The sequence below is a fragment of the Colius striatus genome, chromosome 21 (assembly GCF_028858725.1).
Source record: "Colius striatus isolate bColStr4 chromosome 21, bColStr4.1.hap1, whole genome shotgun sequence".
NCBI lineage: Eukaryota > Metazoa > Chordata > Aves > Coliiformes > Coliidae > Colius > Colius striatus.
In genome coordinates, this window is record NC_084779.1 from 6,533,530 (window position 1) to 6,553,439 (window position 19,910).

Genomic DNA, 19,910 nt, shown 5'->3' on the forward strand with positions numbered 1-19,910 from the left:
GGGATTGCTCACAGAGAATCACCTAAAAATGTTAACTCTTTACAGGGTTAATCAAGGGCTAGGGAATTTTCAAGAATCTAGTAGAAAGAGAAAAGGAGTAAGTTATACTAACTCAGAAATTCTGTCTCCCAATGTAGCTTATTAATCTCCTATCAAATGATTACTAATTCTGTCAGGCAGAATGAAGATTTGCTCACTTCCTCATGCTGTTCCTCTTATGAACTGGAGTTCCCTCCCCTCATTCTCAAGAGTTATCAGCAGTCTACACATTTGGCTAACATTTTTAAAGTGCAGAGGAATACTAATTTAAGAAAGCAAATCTCAGAAAATGTTTCAAAAGTAGCAGCACAAGTGTCCTAGTTCTCAAAAATAGAAACGGCAATGTGTGGCAGTTTAGACTCTATAAAGAGACTAAAGCTTTTTCTGTCTCCACAAAAAACACATGCCACTTTTTAGATACTCAACTGTTTCCTATTTTAGCTTAGGGGTAACGTGATACTTTCTTTTCACTAAGACATAATAGAAATCAGTTATTTTTGCAGTTTTGTCTCATAATGAGGTATACACACATTCTGCCCTCTTTATGCTCTACTCCTCCATCACACTGATGTCAGGTATGATCTCAAGTACCAGTCATCAGCTAGGTTCTATTCACAAACCTGAAGGTTTGAATGCAGTTATCAACCCCATTATATTTCTGCAAAACAAAATACTAGCCTGAAAACTTTATCTAAGGCAAGACAGCCCTACTTACTACTAGGCTGTTTCTTAATGCTCTGCACAATCCTTCCAAGTCTAAACACGACCTCTGCTGTATATAGTCCTTGATGTCAAAGATGTCCATAACCACTTGTTTATGCTCATAAACTCAACACCTGCTCAAGTAATGAGAAGCTCATTGTTCAGTTCAACAGCAGGGAAGACCAAAGCTGGGCTCAAATGCTGCAGTGTTTGTCTCAGCTGTCAAAGCAAATAACAGTAGTGAACAGGAGAGCATAGGATGGCCAATGCAACACACACATTTAGTGCTCTGGGCTACTCCTCTGCAGATATTTTATCCTGCACTATCAGTAATAATCCATATAGAATACTGTAATACAAGTGGTGAAGAGACTACTAAAATTAAAGGCATATTCTAATATTTGTGAAAGGACTAATCTCAAGTATACAGGGTATTTGATTTATAACTGAAAGGTAAGACTCCTGTTGAAAAAATACCCCTTGGATATTGTGACTTTGAAGGCAAAAAGGAGATATTCTATCTACATGAAACATGAGAACTGTTCAACAAGCTCCATTAAGCTGAGGAATCCTTATTTCCTTCAGTAAGCAATTAAGTAATGACATAAATAAACTGTGGATTCTTTTTGTATTAACTCCAATGACGTGTCTGTGAGATAACATAGTATCTCATTTCCATCAAAAGCATCACTCTACAAGGGCATCAAATAAATCAGGACATATCACTGAGTGTCATGTTGTCAAGCAGAATCCAGAACTGCATTTCTAGTCTACAGTGTTTATGACTTATCCTTTCTTCTGCTCTACAGACCCCCAGTACTGAAGTATAAGGCAAAAAGCCCTATAGCAGTAAAAGGCTGAGATCAGGACATGTGACTGTTACTGCATCTCACAGAATCACACAGAGTCTTAAGGTTTGGAAAGGACCTCGAAAGGTCATCCAGTCCAAACCCCCTGCCAGAGCAGGAACATCTGTAGAGCAGCCAGGCCACAATCACTGACTCTCCTGTGTGCACTACATGCACATGCAGTACTGTTATTTTTTACCAACAGCCTCCAACAATCATATCCCAGCAATATCACCAATGTAAGTGGCTTTTCTAAGAAATTCTGGTGTGTGTATTTCACACCATCCAAACAGAAATGTGCCACAAGACTGTCCTATTTGAAAGCTCTAGGATGTTTCACTTGCAATAAATGGTGCACCCTGAACAAACTAGAAGAACTTTCAAAGTTATTGGGACATTAGGCTATTAGAGGGCTAAGAAGTTACATGACTCCAGTGCTAAGAAGACAGAGTTTCAGATTTCCAAACCAGTTCTTCTCCTGTTTTAATACAGTTTTAATGAACATCAGTCCAAGAGATCACTTGATAGTATGAGGTACATTCTTCGACCACATATGGCTGTGCTTAAGGAAAAAGACAAACATATACTTAAATTAAATAATGTAATTTAATTTAGTAACAATTTAATTATCATTAAGTTAAAAAAAGTTATAATTAACTATTAACGTTAATGACTTGAGACCTTTCAGAAAGCACGAATCCAAAAGGAAATATCCAGCAGGTGGTCACAGACTTGTAGTTAATCTCACCAGCATTCAGTCTCTTAAATGACTATTTGTTCAACAAAGAAATTGGTGTAGAGTCTGTAACAGGAGCCTCGGCTCTGCTACTTTGCATGGTCTTCTAAGAGATACACGATTAACTCATAGGTGGACAAGACAATGGCTGTGTTTGGTATCTGTCGGATGAGCTGGGCAAAGAGTCCTCTATAGAAGGCGAGATAACCTTCCTCCCGTGCTACCAGACGTGCTGTCTGAATGAAAGTCTTGTATTTAGTGCCTTCTTCTCGCAGCCGTGTCCGTATGACCTCTGCAGGACAGTAAAAACAGAGCCCAAAGTTAGGAGGACAAACTTTCCCACTGAGAAACATGTCATTACCAGGAGAGAGTATGCAAAACCCAGGGACATGAAAACCTTCCTGTACCAATTGCCTGCCTGTACTTTCAGACACGGAATCCTGTACACATTGCCCTTCAGGCAAGAAACAAAGCTAAAGATGAGTTCCTTTTCATGTGGAATAAATGGTTTATTTGCTCATTCAAGCTACTACAGAACTAAATGCTTCATTGATGCTCCCATAATCAATAGTGCTGTTTCTATATCACCATGATAACATTCACGTGTATCCAAACAGAACAACACTGCTCAGCCCACAACTTGGTGTGGTGGCGTTTCCCACCACTTGATCACAGAATCCCACAGGCCGTGGGCACTCAGCTAGATGAGGCTACTGGTGAGAAGAGAAGCATTAGACATTTTGTGAATTGTTTTTAAACTAGGGGGTCTCAATCACCAACCATGTGACTAACTAGGAATGGTGGGACCAGTACTAAAAACACCAATGCAAATGCACACTCCACAGTAACGTGCATTTGGCCATTCCAACAACTAAGTACTTTAGAGCCCTAAACCCCACCATTCATTTTGGATTACAGGCAACAGCTGTTCTACTGGAGCCACAAATGGAAACGTTAACATACCGTGTGGGTAAGCGATACAAGAGGCACAGCCCTTGGAAACAGCAGCAGCAAACATCAGTCCAAAGAAGTTTGTTGTGTTCCTTTCAGTGCCATTAGGAGGAGAAGAGGGCAGTTGGACTTCCTTTATGTGCTTTTTTAAACTTTCATAAATAGCAAAGCAGATAATGGTCTCAGAGATCCCAGCATAGGAGGCAGTCAGGCCCCTATAAAAGCCGCGGATACCTTCTGTCTGGTAAACATATCTAGCACACTGCAAAGCATTCATTGGTTTTGAACCTCTGACTCTGCAAAGCAAACAGATCAGAGCATATAATGAGCCTAGAATAAGAATTAATATTAAAGAAATGTCATGGCTTTCAGTACAGAAATGGTTCTACCACAGAAATGTTTTTTTACTCCAAAAATCTTCTAGGAAAGCTGCATAGAACAGGAGTATCATGGCACAGTGCACACTTGGCTTTGCTAATTCACTAATACATCCTCATAATAATTATTTCAGCTCAAGTTCTATCCAGCCTGTCACAGTTCACACTAGTGCTTTAAAAGACTGTAAGCACTGAAGAGACGTGCCTTTATACTAAATTAGTAATTGCACTTAAATCCATCTTCATCAGGCCAAGAGACAGAGGTCTGCTACATGAGAAATGATCCTTCATTTTAGGAAACAGCACTCAGTTCAAAGGTGCCACCCTGTGAAGTGCCAGAATTAAGTCTTATAAATTATGTATAAGTTGTGGTGCCTTAAAGGAACCTTCTTATATGGCCTAACATGTCCTTGCAGGAAGGATTTTCCATTCTAAGCAGTCTTGTTACTAGCAGACTCCCTCATTGCTTCTTTATCCACCAGTGACTGTGAATCATTCAACTAAAATATATTACTGTCAAATTCCCTCTTTGTCTTCAGGAGGTAGAGTTAACAGTAATACAATGATGAAGGAAACAAAAGAACATTAAACCACTGCAATACATTTTTTTATTCCCTCTAGAAGGTTTTATGAAACTAAACCAACATTACAATTTAAAAACATCACCCTGCCTAGCTGTGTATCTGTGACCTTGGTTTGTTGCAGTCACACATCTGTACAATCTAGGATCAGTACAAGTGATGTTGCCAAACAGGACAGACTGAAACCTCATGCTCAGCCTTCCCTCTGACCTCTTCTGATCTTTCCATAGCCTGTATTATTGCTGTATCAAAGCATTTCAGTCCTTGATGTATTTATCCTCAATATCAATCAATATTCAGAAATACAGAAGACTCTTATAAGCAGCAATCTGGGAGAAAAAGAATGCTATGCCAATTTTATTTAAGATCTACAGTGAAACCAGAGATTGAATGTAACTCAGCACTTAAAGCAACTTCCACGTCCTTCTCGATAGTAACTGTCCATCAAATTGAAGGAGGACACCCAGAACCTTAACCTCTAGTCTGAGCAGGCAGAAGTATGGTGGCTTGAAAAGTGGATTTGAGAGGCAGGGAAACAACCAGATAAAATCTATCAAAGTACAAAAACTTGCATTTTCCACAGGCTTCCTTAACCACTCAGTGGAGCTACTCTCCCTCAGTTACTTACTTCCGTTCCAGCTGCATTCTGGTTTTCACCATCCATATAGGATTCATCAGGGAATTTGTGATAAAGGCTAAAAAGAGAAAAGAAAACTGAAAGTATAGTTGAATCCAGGCCAGTGTATTGCCATTGCAAATGTGAAGTTCATACACTGTGCAGTGAAACAGTTCTAGTTACTGGCTCTATCTGAATGTTTCTACACACATGCAGGAGTGTAGCCTACAACCACTCTCTTGCCAAAGAACCATCACATGTTAAACTTCAGGAAGCATCAACCAATGGCCTTGGAATTTCTTAAAGGGCTCTTCCTTTTTGCATCTATTTTAATATGTACTTCATGTTCCTAAAGACTCCTGCAGACAAGATTCTTTACTTACTGACTGGGTTTCAGAGTAACAGATAAAAGGAAATCTGTGGGGAAAACACACACGTCTATTTTCCCCAAGGCTCTAGGGGGTGCCATTGAGCCATCTCATTAACAGAATCCACCCATAATTAAGGGAAAGATTATTTTTAATGATCACTCTGATGACTGATGCTTCAACTAGTGAAGCTCTTCTGCAGTATTTTTCCTACAAGAACGAACAACTTTGCCTATCTTGGTAGGAAAAATACAACATCCTAAAGCAATTTGGCTAAAACAGTACCAAAGTTTTTTGTGTCTACGATTTTTTTTCTTACATTAAAGATAACATTGCAAAAAATGTAAACAGCACAGAAAAAAGTTCATCTCAAGTTAATAAACAACAATCTAGAATGATTTCAAAGTGCTGAACAGAAAACAGTTCCTCTGTAGACAAGGTAAGCTTGAAGCTAGCAAATGTTTGTTTTCTGGCATTTAACACCTCTAAGTGTACATATTCAGAATATGCCACATTCTGGCCTCTGTGCTCATTCATATACCACAGTTATCCAGAGCTGTCAGCCAAGACTGGTGAGTTAGCCTAGGTCCTGTACAGACAAAGTCCAGTCCATGCCTTATAATTGACTCTGTTGGTTTCCTAACTATTGAGAGAGACAGAAATCGTCTCGTGGAAACAACAGCTTGGAATAAATATGTTAAGAATTAAGGTGCATCTCAGAGCCACGCAGACACCAATGCATGTATTGCCTGTCATTGGTGAGGGGCTGGACACTGGGGTATTGCTGCAGACCATACAGATGATGAACTGCAAACACATACCTGCAGAACCTGCAGAACAGATGTGCACAATGTTGCTGTTGGGCACAAAAATGCCATTAAACCGCTCTTTGGCTTTGGAGTAGCATGCAAAATAAACAGCTCTGTGGGGAAGAAATCCAAGAAATGCAAGGTAATACACAATATCAAATTAGACACATTGCTATTCTTCCCCCTACCCCCTGAAAAAAAGAGATTTCTCTCCAAAGAGGCCTCCACATGACCACTTCCATCTACAAGGACACGGGGTTGAGTGTAGGGTTTTTTTCCTTACGCTACAGTGCCACTATTTGACTTGACACCCACAGAGTAGAAACATTTGACTTTCACACCAAGTCTGAGATGGGAGGCAATATGGTCTTGCAGACCAAGCAAGCTAGACTGGATACTTACACCAGCTCTGGCATTAAACACATTTAGTCAAGTTGGGAATGCCACTTTCCCATCTGGAGCCTATATTTTCCATGAATTTATTGCATAAGCAGCACCTCACACTTTAAACACCGAACCGTGGAGTGAAATGGAAAAGTTTTATACACCTCAAATCCCTACCTAATGCATAGGAATAGAGGAAGCTCAGCTATCTGCAACAGTTAATACAAGAATCTGTATGAACCAACTATGTTCAGATCACAGCTCCTTGAAGTGAACTGCTAGAAGAAGGTAGAAGGCAATCTGAGACATTCCATAATGTAAATTATTCCAATCTTATGGAAGAATACAAAGGAATACAAGAGACAGCATGAGTGAGCTGAATGAAAAAGCAGGCAGTTGTGGATCCAGATCCCTGCTGCAAAGATTATCTGTAGAGAAACAGGATTTCCCACTTCAGGAGGGAACATCCTAATAGGTATAAAGCCAGGAGTACACCACTCTTCAAGTTCCTTTTTAAATGATTTGATTTCAGGCAGAGAACATCTGCCAACTGCTAACAAGTTTTAACATTTGCTGGCACAAAGATCTTCAGCTCTGCCAAGAATGGGTCAGAGGTACATGTGGAAACCATTTAGGTGTCCCTAAGACTTTCAACTACAAACTTTTTAGCTACTTTTGTTGTAGCTGTTTCAGACTGAAAGAAGAAGGGACATCCCCCCTCCTCTTCAGGATTATGTGGCAGCAATGCAAGTCTTTCCCCCATAGCTGCAGTTTTCCATTTAAAATGAAATTAGGCAATCAAGGATCAGATAGGTACCAATCTCCTCTGGCATCCAGCTCCTGCTCAGTGTTTGGCAAGCACTTTTATATATTCACAGGGAAGTAGGAGGTCATATTAGAAAAATGTAAATATTAATCCTACAAATTCTTCTGCACTACTTTCTCCTGCTTTCTAAGAACATGATAAGTAGCTCTTGCAATGACTTGGAACTTAAGCATCTTAATATCTGCACCTTCCAGTGTCAGACAAGTGTAAAGCAGGTTTTCAAAATTATTTCTTGGTATGTGCACTGTGTAGTATACAGCACAAATCTCAGTTTACAGGTGGGGTAACTTCATGACCTATTTTTTTGAATCACAAATACACTGCAACATTTGGGTTTGTACCTTAAATGTGTCTGGTTAACTATTTACCTTGATGGTGCAACTCCAACCAAGTTTGGACCCAGCCCTCGGAAGAGTGACCTTGGTCCTTCTTTTTCCAGAATTGACCTTAAAACAAAAACAAACAGGAAAAAAAAAAGATAGTATTTGGGTTAAAAAGTTATGCTTCTTCTGGCAGACAGTCAAAAACATACACAAAACCAATGAGTATTAACTGTGAAGCTGTTAACTGCTAAGCTACATAATGTACTTGAAAAGTCACAGATCTATCAGTACAGAATAAAAGTCACTATACCATAGAACTTCTGTGCACTACAGGCAAAAGTGTGTCATATGGCACAAGGTTAAAACTTCCATTCTTTGAAAGTTGTCAGGAATTCAATTAAAGTTGTATGGAGAATACAGTGATGAACAAAGAGTATTTCTGGCATTCTCTGTATCTAAGCAATGCACGGGTTTGCTTCCTGTATAGAGACACATCAAAGAAGAAATCCATTTCCCTTTCACAGTTACCTAGTGATATGTTTTTTTCCCCTGAGAGTGAAAGCTGAATGTGGCAATCATATTATCAGGTAGTTCAGGGACATCTGGTTTTGAAGGCGTTCAAAATTTCCTAAGTTAAACTACAGAGATCCTGCTGTGAATCACTGTCTGGATTGGACTTCACGATCAGGTGTAAAGCAGACAGATCACCAAATGATGCTTTCCTGCAGCTCTCCAATTGTTCCAGTTCAGATTTCCAAAGCCATTTCCACCCATCTTCCCTTACACCTTTGGAGGCATGCTGGGCCAGGCCTTCTCTGCAGAAGATGAACTGTTTGGACAGCTTCCCCTGCAGTTGCCAAGCTCTGTACAATTCCTTGCTGAGGTCCCTCATTAAAAAAGAATTATCTTAAAAATTTCTTGCACTATTAACAGCAGACATATTTAGAAGGGCTAAAACAACAGCCAAACACTAGTAAAAAGCCAAGTGTTTACCAGTGAAAGACAGAACAGTCCAGTAATCACTGGGATTTCAGTGCACAACCTGCTAGCCCACTTTAAATTCACCATGTGAAAACCATGCATGAAAATCCAGACTCCAGCAGGCTCCAAGGGTAGTTCATGTGCACCTGCTGCAAATGCCAACTTCTCAGACTTCATTTTCTAGGTTACAACAACTGTTGAAAAGGTTGCCCATAGATTGCAAACCCAAGCTCATTAGACAGGAGAAGTTTTAGGAGCTTCTGAAACACTTTTTCTGCAGCAGAGTTTAACTTTCTGTGTAAACTCCCAGGCTAAATGTCTCCAAGGAGACAGATCCACCAACTAGTTGTTCTTTGTCACTTAACAGTCACGACTGCAGATTCCAGCTGGGATGACTCATTAGAATCTTAAATGGATGAGACAAAACCAGCCTGTCCTTCTGGATTGCTTTCTACTCATCTGCAGGATTAACCTACCCTCCAGAATACCTATTTTCTTTCTATTTACAGCACTTCAGAGGCTTTCATATTTAACATCTTTAACCCTTACAGAACAATTTTATATGTAGGGCTCTAATGGTTCCTTCTTTAGCTACACAATTTTCCTAATCCAGAAGGTTCAAGTCATAGGCAGTCTGGCAGTACATGTATAGCCAGGATTAAGAAAGGTATGCAAAAGTAAAAGCAAGAGACTGAACTTTCTTCTACCAGAAAGATCATAAGCAATGACATTATCTGTTCTTCATAGATGCAGCCTGCAAGAGAATGAGAGTATAAATATTTTGCTTTCACTTCTCAATTCTCTGAAGCAGGTCAAAACCTTGGTGATATATGCAGCTGAGCAATTCCTGAAGTGAAATGAAATCCAGATTGCAGTCACCAAATTTAATGATCTTAATAAAGGTATTAAAAGCTTGACCTAATTTTAATCTATTTCTTCTTTCCCTTAAAAAAAAAAAAAAGAAAAAAAGACAACTCTAGAGAAAGATGAGCCAACAGGATGAACTGACAGCTTACAAGTTTACACTTCCTTCAGTTTCAGACACTTGAAGTCTAATGCTGCAAGGTGAAATGATAGCAAGGGAAAACAACATGAGAAATCAAAGGTAACTGGCACTACCTCACATTTTTAGTCACGAATTGCTATAGACTCACCTCTGAATAGACAAAGAAATGTTTGGCAGGGGAAAGCAGCACTGTTTACAACAGAAACTCAAGTCCCAGAATGACTCTAGTCAGACAGATCTGCAGAGAATTTGAATTAGCACTGTACTGTTATATAACTGTGCAGCTTCTCCCCAGGCAATCTGCCAAGCGTGTTGGCCTTATATAAAATCATTCAACTTACTTTGCTAGTCATTATTTCCTTTGGCATTTCTGCTACCTGATCTAAACAGAACCTCTCTGCATCACCCTGGGGTGCCCAATGATCCAAATAAATTCAATCCATTTGCATGAGGTCTGAACTTTAAGCTTATGGTGCTTTGATTTGAAACACAGGAGCAGAGATTTGGACTTCAGAGTTGCTGGGAAAACTATTCAGCAGTTTTAAGCTAGATAATTTCACATTTTCTCTTCTTTATGAAAACACATCTGAACAGGGAACAGCTGGAGCATCAACTGCTGCAGTCTGAACCACACAGGAGGCTTTTATAATTAAGGTCATAAGTAATATAAATGTAGACAGGTTTGATGCATAATAACCAACAAAGACAACATGCAGTAGCAAACAGAGGAGGGGTCTAAGTCAGCTATAGCTGAGGAAAAGAGAAAAGCTTCCAAGAACTAAGTTAAGACATTACATTTGAGTGAGACAGCTTTTGCAAAAGTGTCCTTCCCCTGCTTCCAGAAGTTTCAGTTATAGATCATCCACACAGACTGCAGACAAGCATAACTTACAATATATAGGACCACAGAATTGTGGAGGTCATCTGGTTCAAAGTCATGCTCAGAGCAGTGATGCTGACATGCATCACTAAACATACAGATTCAGAAACCGGTCCACAAAGGTGAAGGAAATGCTACAGGTTCACACTTTCATATGATGCTCCAAAGACAGAGCATTTCAAGGAAGGAATTAGAGCTTCCCACCATTAAACAGGTGAACAGCATGGGCAGCAATAGCAACACATATTTCTGCTAGATACCCAAATTAAACTGAGGTGGCTCCAGGAAAATACTGCATACATGGCTTACTCAGTCCTTCAATCATTTGCAAAGGTTTGGCCCTACCTAGTAAGGATTACCTGTTCCAATACTCAAAGGAGACATGAAACACGATTAGTCCCAGTAAGAGACAAAGACCACACTTCTCAGTGTAGAAAAAGAGAAACCTCCCTTCCCTCCAGAAAATTTTATGTGACAGTTCCCAAAACCTAAAGCACATCAAGAGTTTGTATGTCCTCTGTATTGATACCTAGGAAGTCTCAACTACCAAAAACCCCTAAATGTGAAGAGACAGTTTAAAAATGACACCTCCAGACACTTATTCAAATCAATTAACTTTGAAAAGTAATGGAAACAAATTTCTGTACAAGTTCAACGGAACACTGAGGAGTGTCTAGGTGTTTTTAAGAGAGTAATTTACCATTCTACTGCTGAAGGCAGAAGCCCAATCAACATGAATCCTGTTCACTGGTGTCAAACACTGAAATGATAGGAGGAGCAGTACTCACTTAAGAACGCTGAAGAGCCCAGGTGATACAGATGTTGGCCTGACCATTCCTTCACCACTGATGGTCCCCAGCTGGACTTGTGGGTAGTAGACAGTCCGGAAGGCTAGCTTTGAAGACTGGAGCCTAGTCTTTATTACCTCTAAAGGACATGTAAAGATAGCTCCAACTGTTCCTCCGCATCTGTAAAATGCAATTTAAACAGAAGACAGAGTCAGGGAAACATAGCTGCACAGATGTGTCAAATCATAGCATGGCATATAGATAAAAACCCAATATTTTTGTTCAGTTGCATCACATTGTGGACAAATTATCAGGAATCAGGGCAGTTCTGGCATTAGTCAAGGGAGACTCTTCCCAAGACCTGGGCAAGAGGAGAGAAGGTTGAGATACTGTTGTAACGATCACGTGTAGTAACAATATTGGTAAACACAAGATGATACCCAGCAGAAACAAAAAAAATCCCTAACTGATCATCTGCTGGTCCCATGTTCTGCAGGACTTGGAATTCTGCCTGTAAAAACTTCAAAGGCATCCCTGTTTCAGAGGTTGTTGCCCTAAAGCAAACATAATCTTGGATGGATTTTTCTTATGGGAAGCAGGAAGCTGGCAGACAAGAACTAATCACTGGGGATTAGGACACTGCAGACTGAAAACACAGCAATATAATTGTTCACCATTTCGGTATTTATGATTAAAACAACTGTCTATAGAAGCAGCGAACAGCAAAACTACACTAAGCTAGGCCCTCTTAAAAACAATGGATATCAACTTTTTTGGAGGTGGAAGGGGAAAAAAGCTGCGAGGACGAGAGAGAGGGTGGGAAAACAGGAGAGAAAAGCTACTAAAGAACATGTTGCACAACTCTGGTAACAGAAGCACAAAACTAAAATATTACAGACACATATATAGGCACCCCCATATATAGAAATATATAGAGAAAGAAGAAATAGATACCTATAATAGGCACATACTCAATGCAGCTGACTTGAGTCTCAGAAAAAACACATCAGGCCAAGAATATAAAGTGTACGTGTCCTAAATTTTAGTCAGTGATCTGGAAAGTGGCTGGTCAAACTCCTTCTCTGCTTTGGTAACTTCTGTCAAACTTCACAATTAAACATAATGCTGAGGCTGATTAAAATATCTAAATCTTACTAATTAAACACTGGGACTTAAAGACTTAACTCAAGATTTCAGTTTTTTTCCAAAGTCATTTATTACAACTGAACCCACAGATAAGGAAACATTTCCTTTGTTTACACAAGTGTCAAAACACGATTCCTTCAAAAACCTGTGATTGTGATTTTCCTTAGAAAACACCAAAAGTCAACAACTTAACTCTCTCTTACGTTCCTGTGAAACAGTAATTTCAATAGCTTTCCACAAAGAAGAGATGAATTAAATAATAAATATCCTCTCCTTTGTCTTGCACAAAAACATTGCTTGCTGGAGTAATGAGAAGTTTACATGCACTCATTTGGAAACAGATATCCATAGAAGAGCATAAATAAAGGTACAAGTGCATACTTTCAAAGCCCCATACATACATAAACTATGTTACTAGTGGAATCTCTTTTTTAAACAAAAGGAAAAAGGCAATTACAGAATAATAGAAAATTCTAAGCTGTAGATACATACTAGTTTATAAATGCTTTACCACTTATTTTCCTAGGTGAAACTGCATGTCCATGTCTTATAAGAAACAACTATTCTTTGCCAAAACCCTGAAGCCCTCGCACTTGCATTTGTTTCACAAAGTTCAAAAGGACACACCAGAACACGTGGGGGGGGGGGGATACAACTTCCTCACTACAGTTATCATGTTCTGCATGATTCTGTCCAAATACATAATCCCACACACTATGCTTTTCAGATACAAACATGTACAGCATCCAACAGAAGAAACTGTGTTTTCACTGAGACTGGCAACATGATTTAACAGCACGCTTTAATGAGTTCCTCCTCTGAGTTCTTGCTTCTTCCTCTGCTGAAAGTGGAAAATTCTAGTGACAATCCATACATCTGAAGCAACAGATGCTATAAGAAAGATTTGCCTTCACCCCTTTTAAACTACCTTTGCTTTGACGGTTGAATAAAGGCATAAATTTGTTCATGAAACTAGGCACCTAGCAGCTGAAGTTGTGTCACTTGGCTGAAAAACGACATTGTTTAGCGAGACTTTATCAGGCCTCTGATTATTTTGTGTACTGAACTAGTGCCTGGACAGGAGCCTTCTGTTGTTTCAATACTTCAATGCAGGACATTACTTCTGTTTATCCATCTCTGTTTTGTCAGATGCATCCCATGCTGCTCACATTTCTCTGAATTTAGATCTTGGGGGGAAAGAGAGAGGTCATGAACAACTTTTCCAGCAAAACCTTTCCTGTTCCCACAGCTCATGCTTGTAACTCAGAGCAGGAGGTGTTTTGGGGATCCCTCTTGCAGATCCCTGCTGCCATCTTTCCTATTATGTATATCCAACACAGAGACATGTATGTACAATTAACGTCTGACTAATGGACATACTTGAGACAAATTATAAAGTCTATGAATAGAATTTGATTGCCTTAATTCCCAATCTGTTTATCTACCAATGCTCCACTACTGTGCGTTCCAACTTCAGTCCTCATTTCACATTTCTGAAGGTTAAAACAATACTTTCACGGTAATAATTCACAAATTCAAAACACTGAAACTCCATTTGCTGTTTATGAAGTACCAGCTGCTCAGTCTAGAGTGACATTTTGCCATACAATGCTTCAGTCTCTTTTGCTGACGGCCTCCTGCATCAGCTGTCTTGCCTCTGTAACCCTCTCATTGCTTTTCATCCTTTTAGTTTGACAAGCCAGTTAATTTATGGAACCTTTAAGTACTTCTAATAATGCATATGTAATGCTCTGATATTCAACCCAATGAGTCGATATGGACATCACCAGTTTCAACAGCTCAGAGTTTACATTGTCAGTGTGACATTAAAAAAAAATCCTATTATGTAACAGCAATTCTCAGAATGTCAACAGGGTGCATACATTATGTCCCAAACACAAATAAGCAGCCGAGAGTTCAAGTGAAGGACTTGGATGTAAAGGGCAGCTTTTTCACACAAGCTGGTTTTCCTCCACATGGGAATTCTACGCACCATACCCTGGTGTTACTCTGTTTCCTGGAAAGACAGCTGATAAACAACACGCTGTGCAGAAAAGAAACACTTGGTATTCCAAAGGCATTCCAAATGCCTGCATGTGGGAAGAAAGGAGAAACAACCAGCTTTCCTCAACTACATAAACAACCACAAACCCTGAAAGTTTTAGATCGTGGATATGCAGCCAAATAAATTGAATTTGGGAAATGTTATGCTGCATTCAAGACAAAACCTCCCAAGTCTTTATCCTGGTTTGAGTAAAGGGGATTTTTTTCTTTATACATCAGTGCAGAACTACAGTTCCAGACACATTCAACAGCGTTTACTGCATTAACCTCTTGCAAAAAGACCCAAACCCAACATCCAAGTTTGTCCTTCCTCAAAAGGTAGAAACCTCCCTAGAAATAAAAGACTGCGGTAGAGTATGTTCAACAGGTCACACAGCAAGCATGTAACAAGAAGCTCCCACCTTAGTTCTGCCCACACTAAAGACACAAAAATCTCTTCTATGTGGGAGACCACCCAACAATTCACCAGCCTATCACGTACTGCCACTTAAACAGCGTTTGTACTTCAAGCTTTAAATGCCCTTTCTAGTTAGATGATGGACCATGTGTGTATCGCCACTGTAGCAGTCAAATACACTTTTTAGGAATAAGGAAACTCTTAGTCTGGGAATAAGAAATATACTTTGTATTTAGAGAGATATGTAACACACTATACATTAACAGCTGCAGAGAAATCATCTACTTTTGGAAAATGAAAAGACACTTTAAAAACCATGCCAAGGACGCAAATCCCAAAATCCAATTCCAATTTTTCTCCTGCTGCCAGCTTTCTATCTTTACAAAGCCCAGCCCTAATATACTAATGATTTGCATTTGAAATAAACTCCACATCCATTAGCAAATTGACATAGACGTCATGAAACTTAATTAAGAGTAGGGCTTACTTCATCTGTCCAAACAATCACTGAGCAATATCCTAATACAAGTAACACCACAATGTTTAGTGTTAAAAGAAGTTCTACAAAAGAAAAAAACAAACAAAAAAAGCATCCAAAACTGTAATGATCTTTCACTAGACTTCCACTGACTTTATGAAGATCACAAGCTGCTTGGTTAGAGCAATTGTAACTTAGAACCCCATCTGATACATTTTGCTATGTGAGCATTTGAAATAACCTCCTCCCTCCCCAAATGGCAGCAGCTACTCTCAAAATTGAACAGTGAATTTTTGATGAGATAGAAGTCAAATGAAATACCTATAAAAGAAATTTTAATGCAGTCTCATCCACAGCTTTTCCCAAACAAAACCAAGCAACAACTGCACTGACTGCAGCAAAGCAGGAACTCAGATTTGTAAACATGCTCACACTTGCTGTGTAATTCAAACACCACTCTCTTTGCCGCTTCTGAAATCTTCCCTGCCCTCAGAGTCATCTTCCCATCAAAATGCCAGGGCCCTTGGGTTTGTGAGCTTTAAAAGGAACTAACAGAAACAAAAGGAAGCCAGGAAGTCTGTCTGCCCATCATGTTAGCTACCAGGAAGCCACCTCTTTCAACAACTGGAGAACACTTTCTAATACTCAAGTGAAGTGCATCACTCCTAGCCTCCAAGTATTAAACACTTCTGTTCTGGCCATTAAGATGATCTGAGGCTGGCCTGACTTCTGTACACATACAAGGATACTGCATTACGTCAGTTTCAGCTTACACCACACCCCATCTTGACCTTCACAGGAAGGTATAACACCAATAATGTCTCTTATCAAAAGTACTTCAAGTACTTCACCTGTAAAAATTACTTTGCACTTGAACAAAGGTTAGCATCTTACACAACTTTATAAAATATTCTGAATTTCCAACACTTTCTTTTGCTGGAGAGGTAATTTTATCCAAGGTCCCAGTTCTGCAAACAGCTTTGGGTCCCAATACAACCCATTTAGTATAGCAAGGCTCTCTAACAGAAAGTGCAACAGTAAAGCTATTTGAAGGACTGAGGAAGGGCCTCAGAGACTATCACTCACACACTAACAATTCTTTCTAGAATTCTTTTGATGACCTCATAGATGTAGCAAAACATTATCACAGCTGAGCTTCTTGAATCAGATTTTATTGAACAGACATCCTTTATCACTACTACTATTAAAAATCAAACTGTGTCAGGGATGCACAGCACAGAGCCTCACATCTGATATGATTTAGGTTTCTGCCTTGCCTATTGACTAGCTGGTCCAGCACCTTTCCACATCACCTACTTCCTACTGCATTTCTTACACGTAGAGAAAGACTTGAGCAACAGGTTCTATCCAGTGAGCCCTAACAAGTCTGCATTTCTCTTTTGAAAAGTAGAGATAGTAGCATTGGTAGATACGTACACACACAGGATGCTGAAGTTCAGGGCCTTGAACAGGGAAATAACCCATTGGGATGGTGTGTGGGCGAGTGGTGAATCAAACACTTCCAGCACTGGCTGGTGCATGAGAAGATAAAATTTGCCGTCGCATTTTCCTTTATCATCACAACACGATAAACTATGGTACACTTTTCCATGTCTCTGTAAATGATAAGATATGCAGAACAAGAACCAGGTCCAGCAATGAACCTTTAAAGGCCTGTATACCCTAAAATACCATCTCTTTCCTCTGTGTATTTTCATTACTGCTTTACAAATAGATCTTATTGTACCAGAGCAGTCAGGGGACATTCCCTGCTGTGTGTCTGTTCCTTCCCCTCATGTTCTCTCAAAAATAAATCAGAGCTGGTGACCTCCTAAGGCTGCTGCAGAAAACAGTTGTTCACTAGGATCCTTAGAGAAGGCAGAGGGTACATTAAATGAGTAAGAAAGATGTTGAACACCCAGTACTAGATTAACACGATGATGAGCTTAAAATCGTTAATACCCAAACAAGTTGCATGTGTATATTCAGGTCCAGTTTCTATCACAGGCTCAAAGTACTACTCTAACGCAAGCAGGAGAGACAGAGGAAAGAGAGAACTTAAGCTAACACACAGTATCCACGTCAGCAGAATCAAGGCAGTGTCTCTGGAAAAACTCAGCTTCATTTGGTTTAATATTATATTAAATGAACTTGCTGCTCTAAGGACACGTCAGAGACTCAAGTTCCTCACAGAACAAACAGTGGTCTGTTATTAAACAGATTTAAGCTAGCAATAGATTTCATGTTGGTTTCCTAACTATTATCAGATGACAAGCGCTACAGGATACTCTACTACATAGTTTAAGCCATTAAAAAAGACTAAACCAAAAGATTTCTGGTAAGAATAGAAACCCATACAACAGCATTTATCAGAAAAACAGATGACCTGGGTTACTTTTAAAAAAAAATTATTCCATAAAATGCTCTGACAGGATTACTATTAAAGTTACCACAGCAAGTTAATTAGTGTGGCTTTTGGGGAGACTTTTTGGTTGGTGGCTTGTGAGTTGGGGTGAGTGGGGTTGTTACTTCAAGCTTCTAACACAATCAAAACCCAGAATTTTACGACTCCTGACAAGAATAGAAAAGCAATAGCCTGGCATGCCAGGTCCCTTACTCAGAAGTAGCTGGACGTTCTCTCTTTCCTCCTATCCCTTTTCTCTCTTTGGAGTACTTGCTTTTCAGTATAAGAATCAGGCAGTTACAGAGCCTCCACTATCAACTGTCACCTAAGCAGAGATTATTCAAACATTGTGCGTATCTATTCTTTTACAAAATCAAGTTATGCTCCATCAAAAAGCAAAAGCCTGCTGTTTGGACAATGCTTTCTGGATGCACTTCTGAGTTCCTGCATGACTGCACAGGATTTACAGTAAAACGTTTCATTTAACAGACCTGGATACCACAGCTATGTAAGATTTTGAAATTAAATATAGCTAAATGTCACAGTAGCCCAATTAACTGCCCAGCACTGACCTCGTTGCTCTGTGATCCCTTCTCACCCTTCCTGCCAGGCTTGCTAAGGATGTATTTTCTAATTCTGGAAAGGCGAGCTGCCTGGCCTCCTTTACACGGCCAGCGAGGCGAAAGCTGCCCAGCTGCCGCTATCATGCCACTATCCCACTACCACTATCGGAAGGCAAGCAGCTCTGTGAGGGGGGAGAAGATGCGGGCCGCGCTCGGCATCCTCAGCCGCTTTTCCCCGGGGAGGGAGGCCTCCGGTCGCACCGCAGCCACTCGCACGCCAGCCCAGCTCTCACCCGAGGCAGCGGCCCAGCGGCGGGGACTCTCCACGCGCGCCCTGCCCAGTCCTCTGCCGCAGCAGCCGCACTCACCCCCCGGCGAAGAGATGCAGCAGCGTGTTCTCCTGCCCGGCACCCGCCATCCCGCTGCTGCTGCCGGCTCCGGCTGCGCGGACGGGAGCTGGAGGCGGAGGCTGGGCCGCGGCGCCGCGTGACGCGTCAAAGGCCGCCTCTGACGTCTCACGTGGGCGCCGGGAGCTGGCGGCACCGCACGGGCGCTGCCGGCTCCGGCCCCTCGAGGATGGGGCCACATGGGGAGCGGCTACACGCGGGCGGCTGCCGAGGACGTCACTGTTTATGGGCCGGTGCCTCGGCGCTGCTCTAGAACCGCCTCATTCTCTCCCCGAGCGTTAAATAAGATGGCGTTCTGAGGCGCCTATTGCCACGGGGACGAGCTGGGTTATTCATGTGGTGTCACCACGGAGAAGTGGTGGCTGCTGTGCTCACACATGTGGCCCAGCGTTGTCACCACTTTTTGTCTGCTTCTAATATAAAAATCCAGAGGAAAACATTAACATCAACGAAAAGGCCCTAGGTCTGCTTATTTTCCTGATACTTGAATTTTCCAATGTCCTCGACAATGGGCTTGAACAAATGGCCTTCTGGCTTAAATTCAGATCCAGACATGAACTTCACTCCTTATGGCACAAACCAGGTTTCCCAGTCCTAACACAGCAAGGTGCTGGAGTGTGAAATTTGAGTGTGCACATTCCCATCCACACTTCAGCCTACTTGGAGGAAAGGACATGAAGTGACACCTGGGTTCGTGCTGGGGTCAGAGCTGTTGGAGTTTGCCTGTCCTGGGTCCTCAGTCTCCAAGGAACAGCCCTTCTAGACCTTTCTGTATTTTTATGAGGCTATGGTGATAAACCCAAGGGAGCTATCAAGAATGATTGCCTTGAAGTGATCTTATGTGGTGGTTGAAGGGTAATGATTTACTGAAGTAGAATCAGTCTAGTGGACAAGGGTGATGAGATCCCGTTACAGAGTTTTCTGAAACTAAGGAATGAATAGAGCATTAGGTGCAAATAGGACCTGAGGCGAAGCTACAGCTCTGACCACATGTACATCTTGGGATCCTGAGAACCCTGAGTTATTCTATAAGGTTACTCTTTGTAATGATATAGAATGGATACCAGAGATCCAGTCAGTAACATGGATTTGCTAGTTGTAAATGTATCAAATCTGTCAAATAGTGAGCTAAATCCCATCAGATCATGCAAACAAATCTAAGAATGAAAGAATGCGGAGAGGAGATTACTCAGAAGAGAGTTGGTAACCATTGGAGGCTTATCAGAATGTGGATGA

General features: G+C 40.7%; 1 protein-coding gene across 2 annotated transcripts; it reads right to left on the reverse strand.

The window, feature by feature from the left end:
* Positions 1-2,059: 2,059 nt before the first annotated feature.
* On the reverse strand, positions 2,060-18,737 carry SLC25A33 (solute carrier family 25 member 33). Of its 2 annotated transcripts, none has more exons than XM_062012879.1 (7): positions 18,636-18,737; positions 11,216-11,395; positions 7,606-7,683; positions 6,040-6,140; positions 4,863-4,929; positions 3,289-3,572; positions 2,060-2,617 (listed from the first exon to the last, which is right to left on the reverse strand). In XM_062012879.1, exons 1-7 carry the CDS (start codon positions 18,683-18,685, stop codon positions 2,415-2,417), a joined length of 963 nt encoding a protein of 320 aa, XP_061868863.1. In that variant the 5' UTR covers positions 18,686-18,737; the 3' UTR covers positions 2,060-2,414. The 2 variants fall into 2 exon arrangements, with proteins under 2 accessions (XP_061868863.1, XP_061868862.1); XM_062012878.1 differs by lacking the exon at positions 18,636-18,737 and adding an exon at positions 16,738-16,957.
* Positions 18,738-19,910: the final 1,173 nt, after the last annotated feature.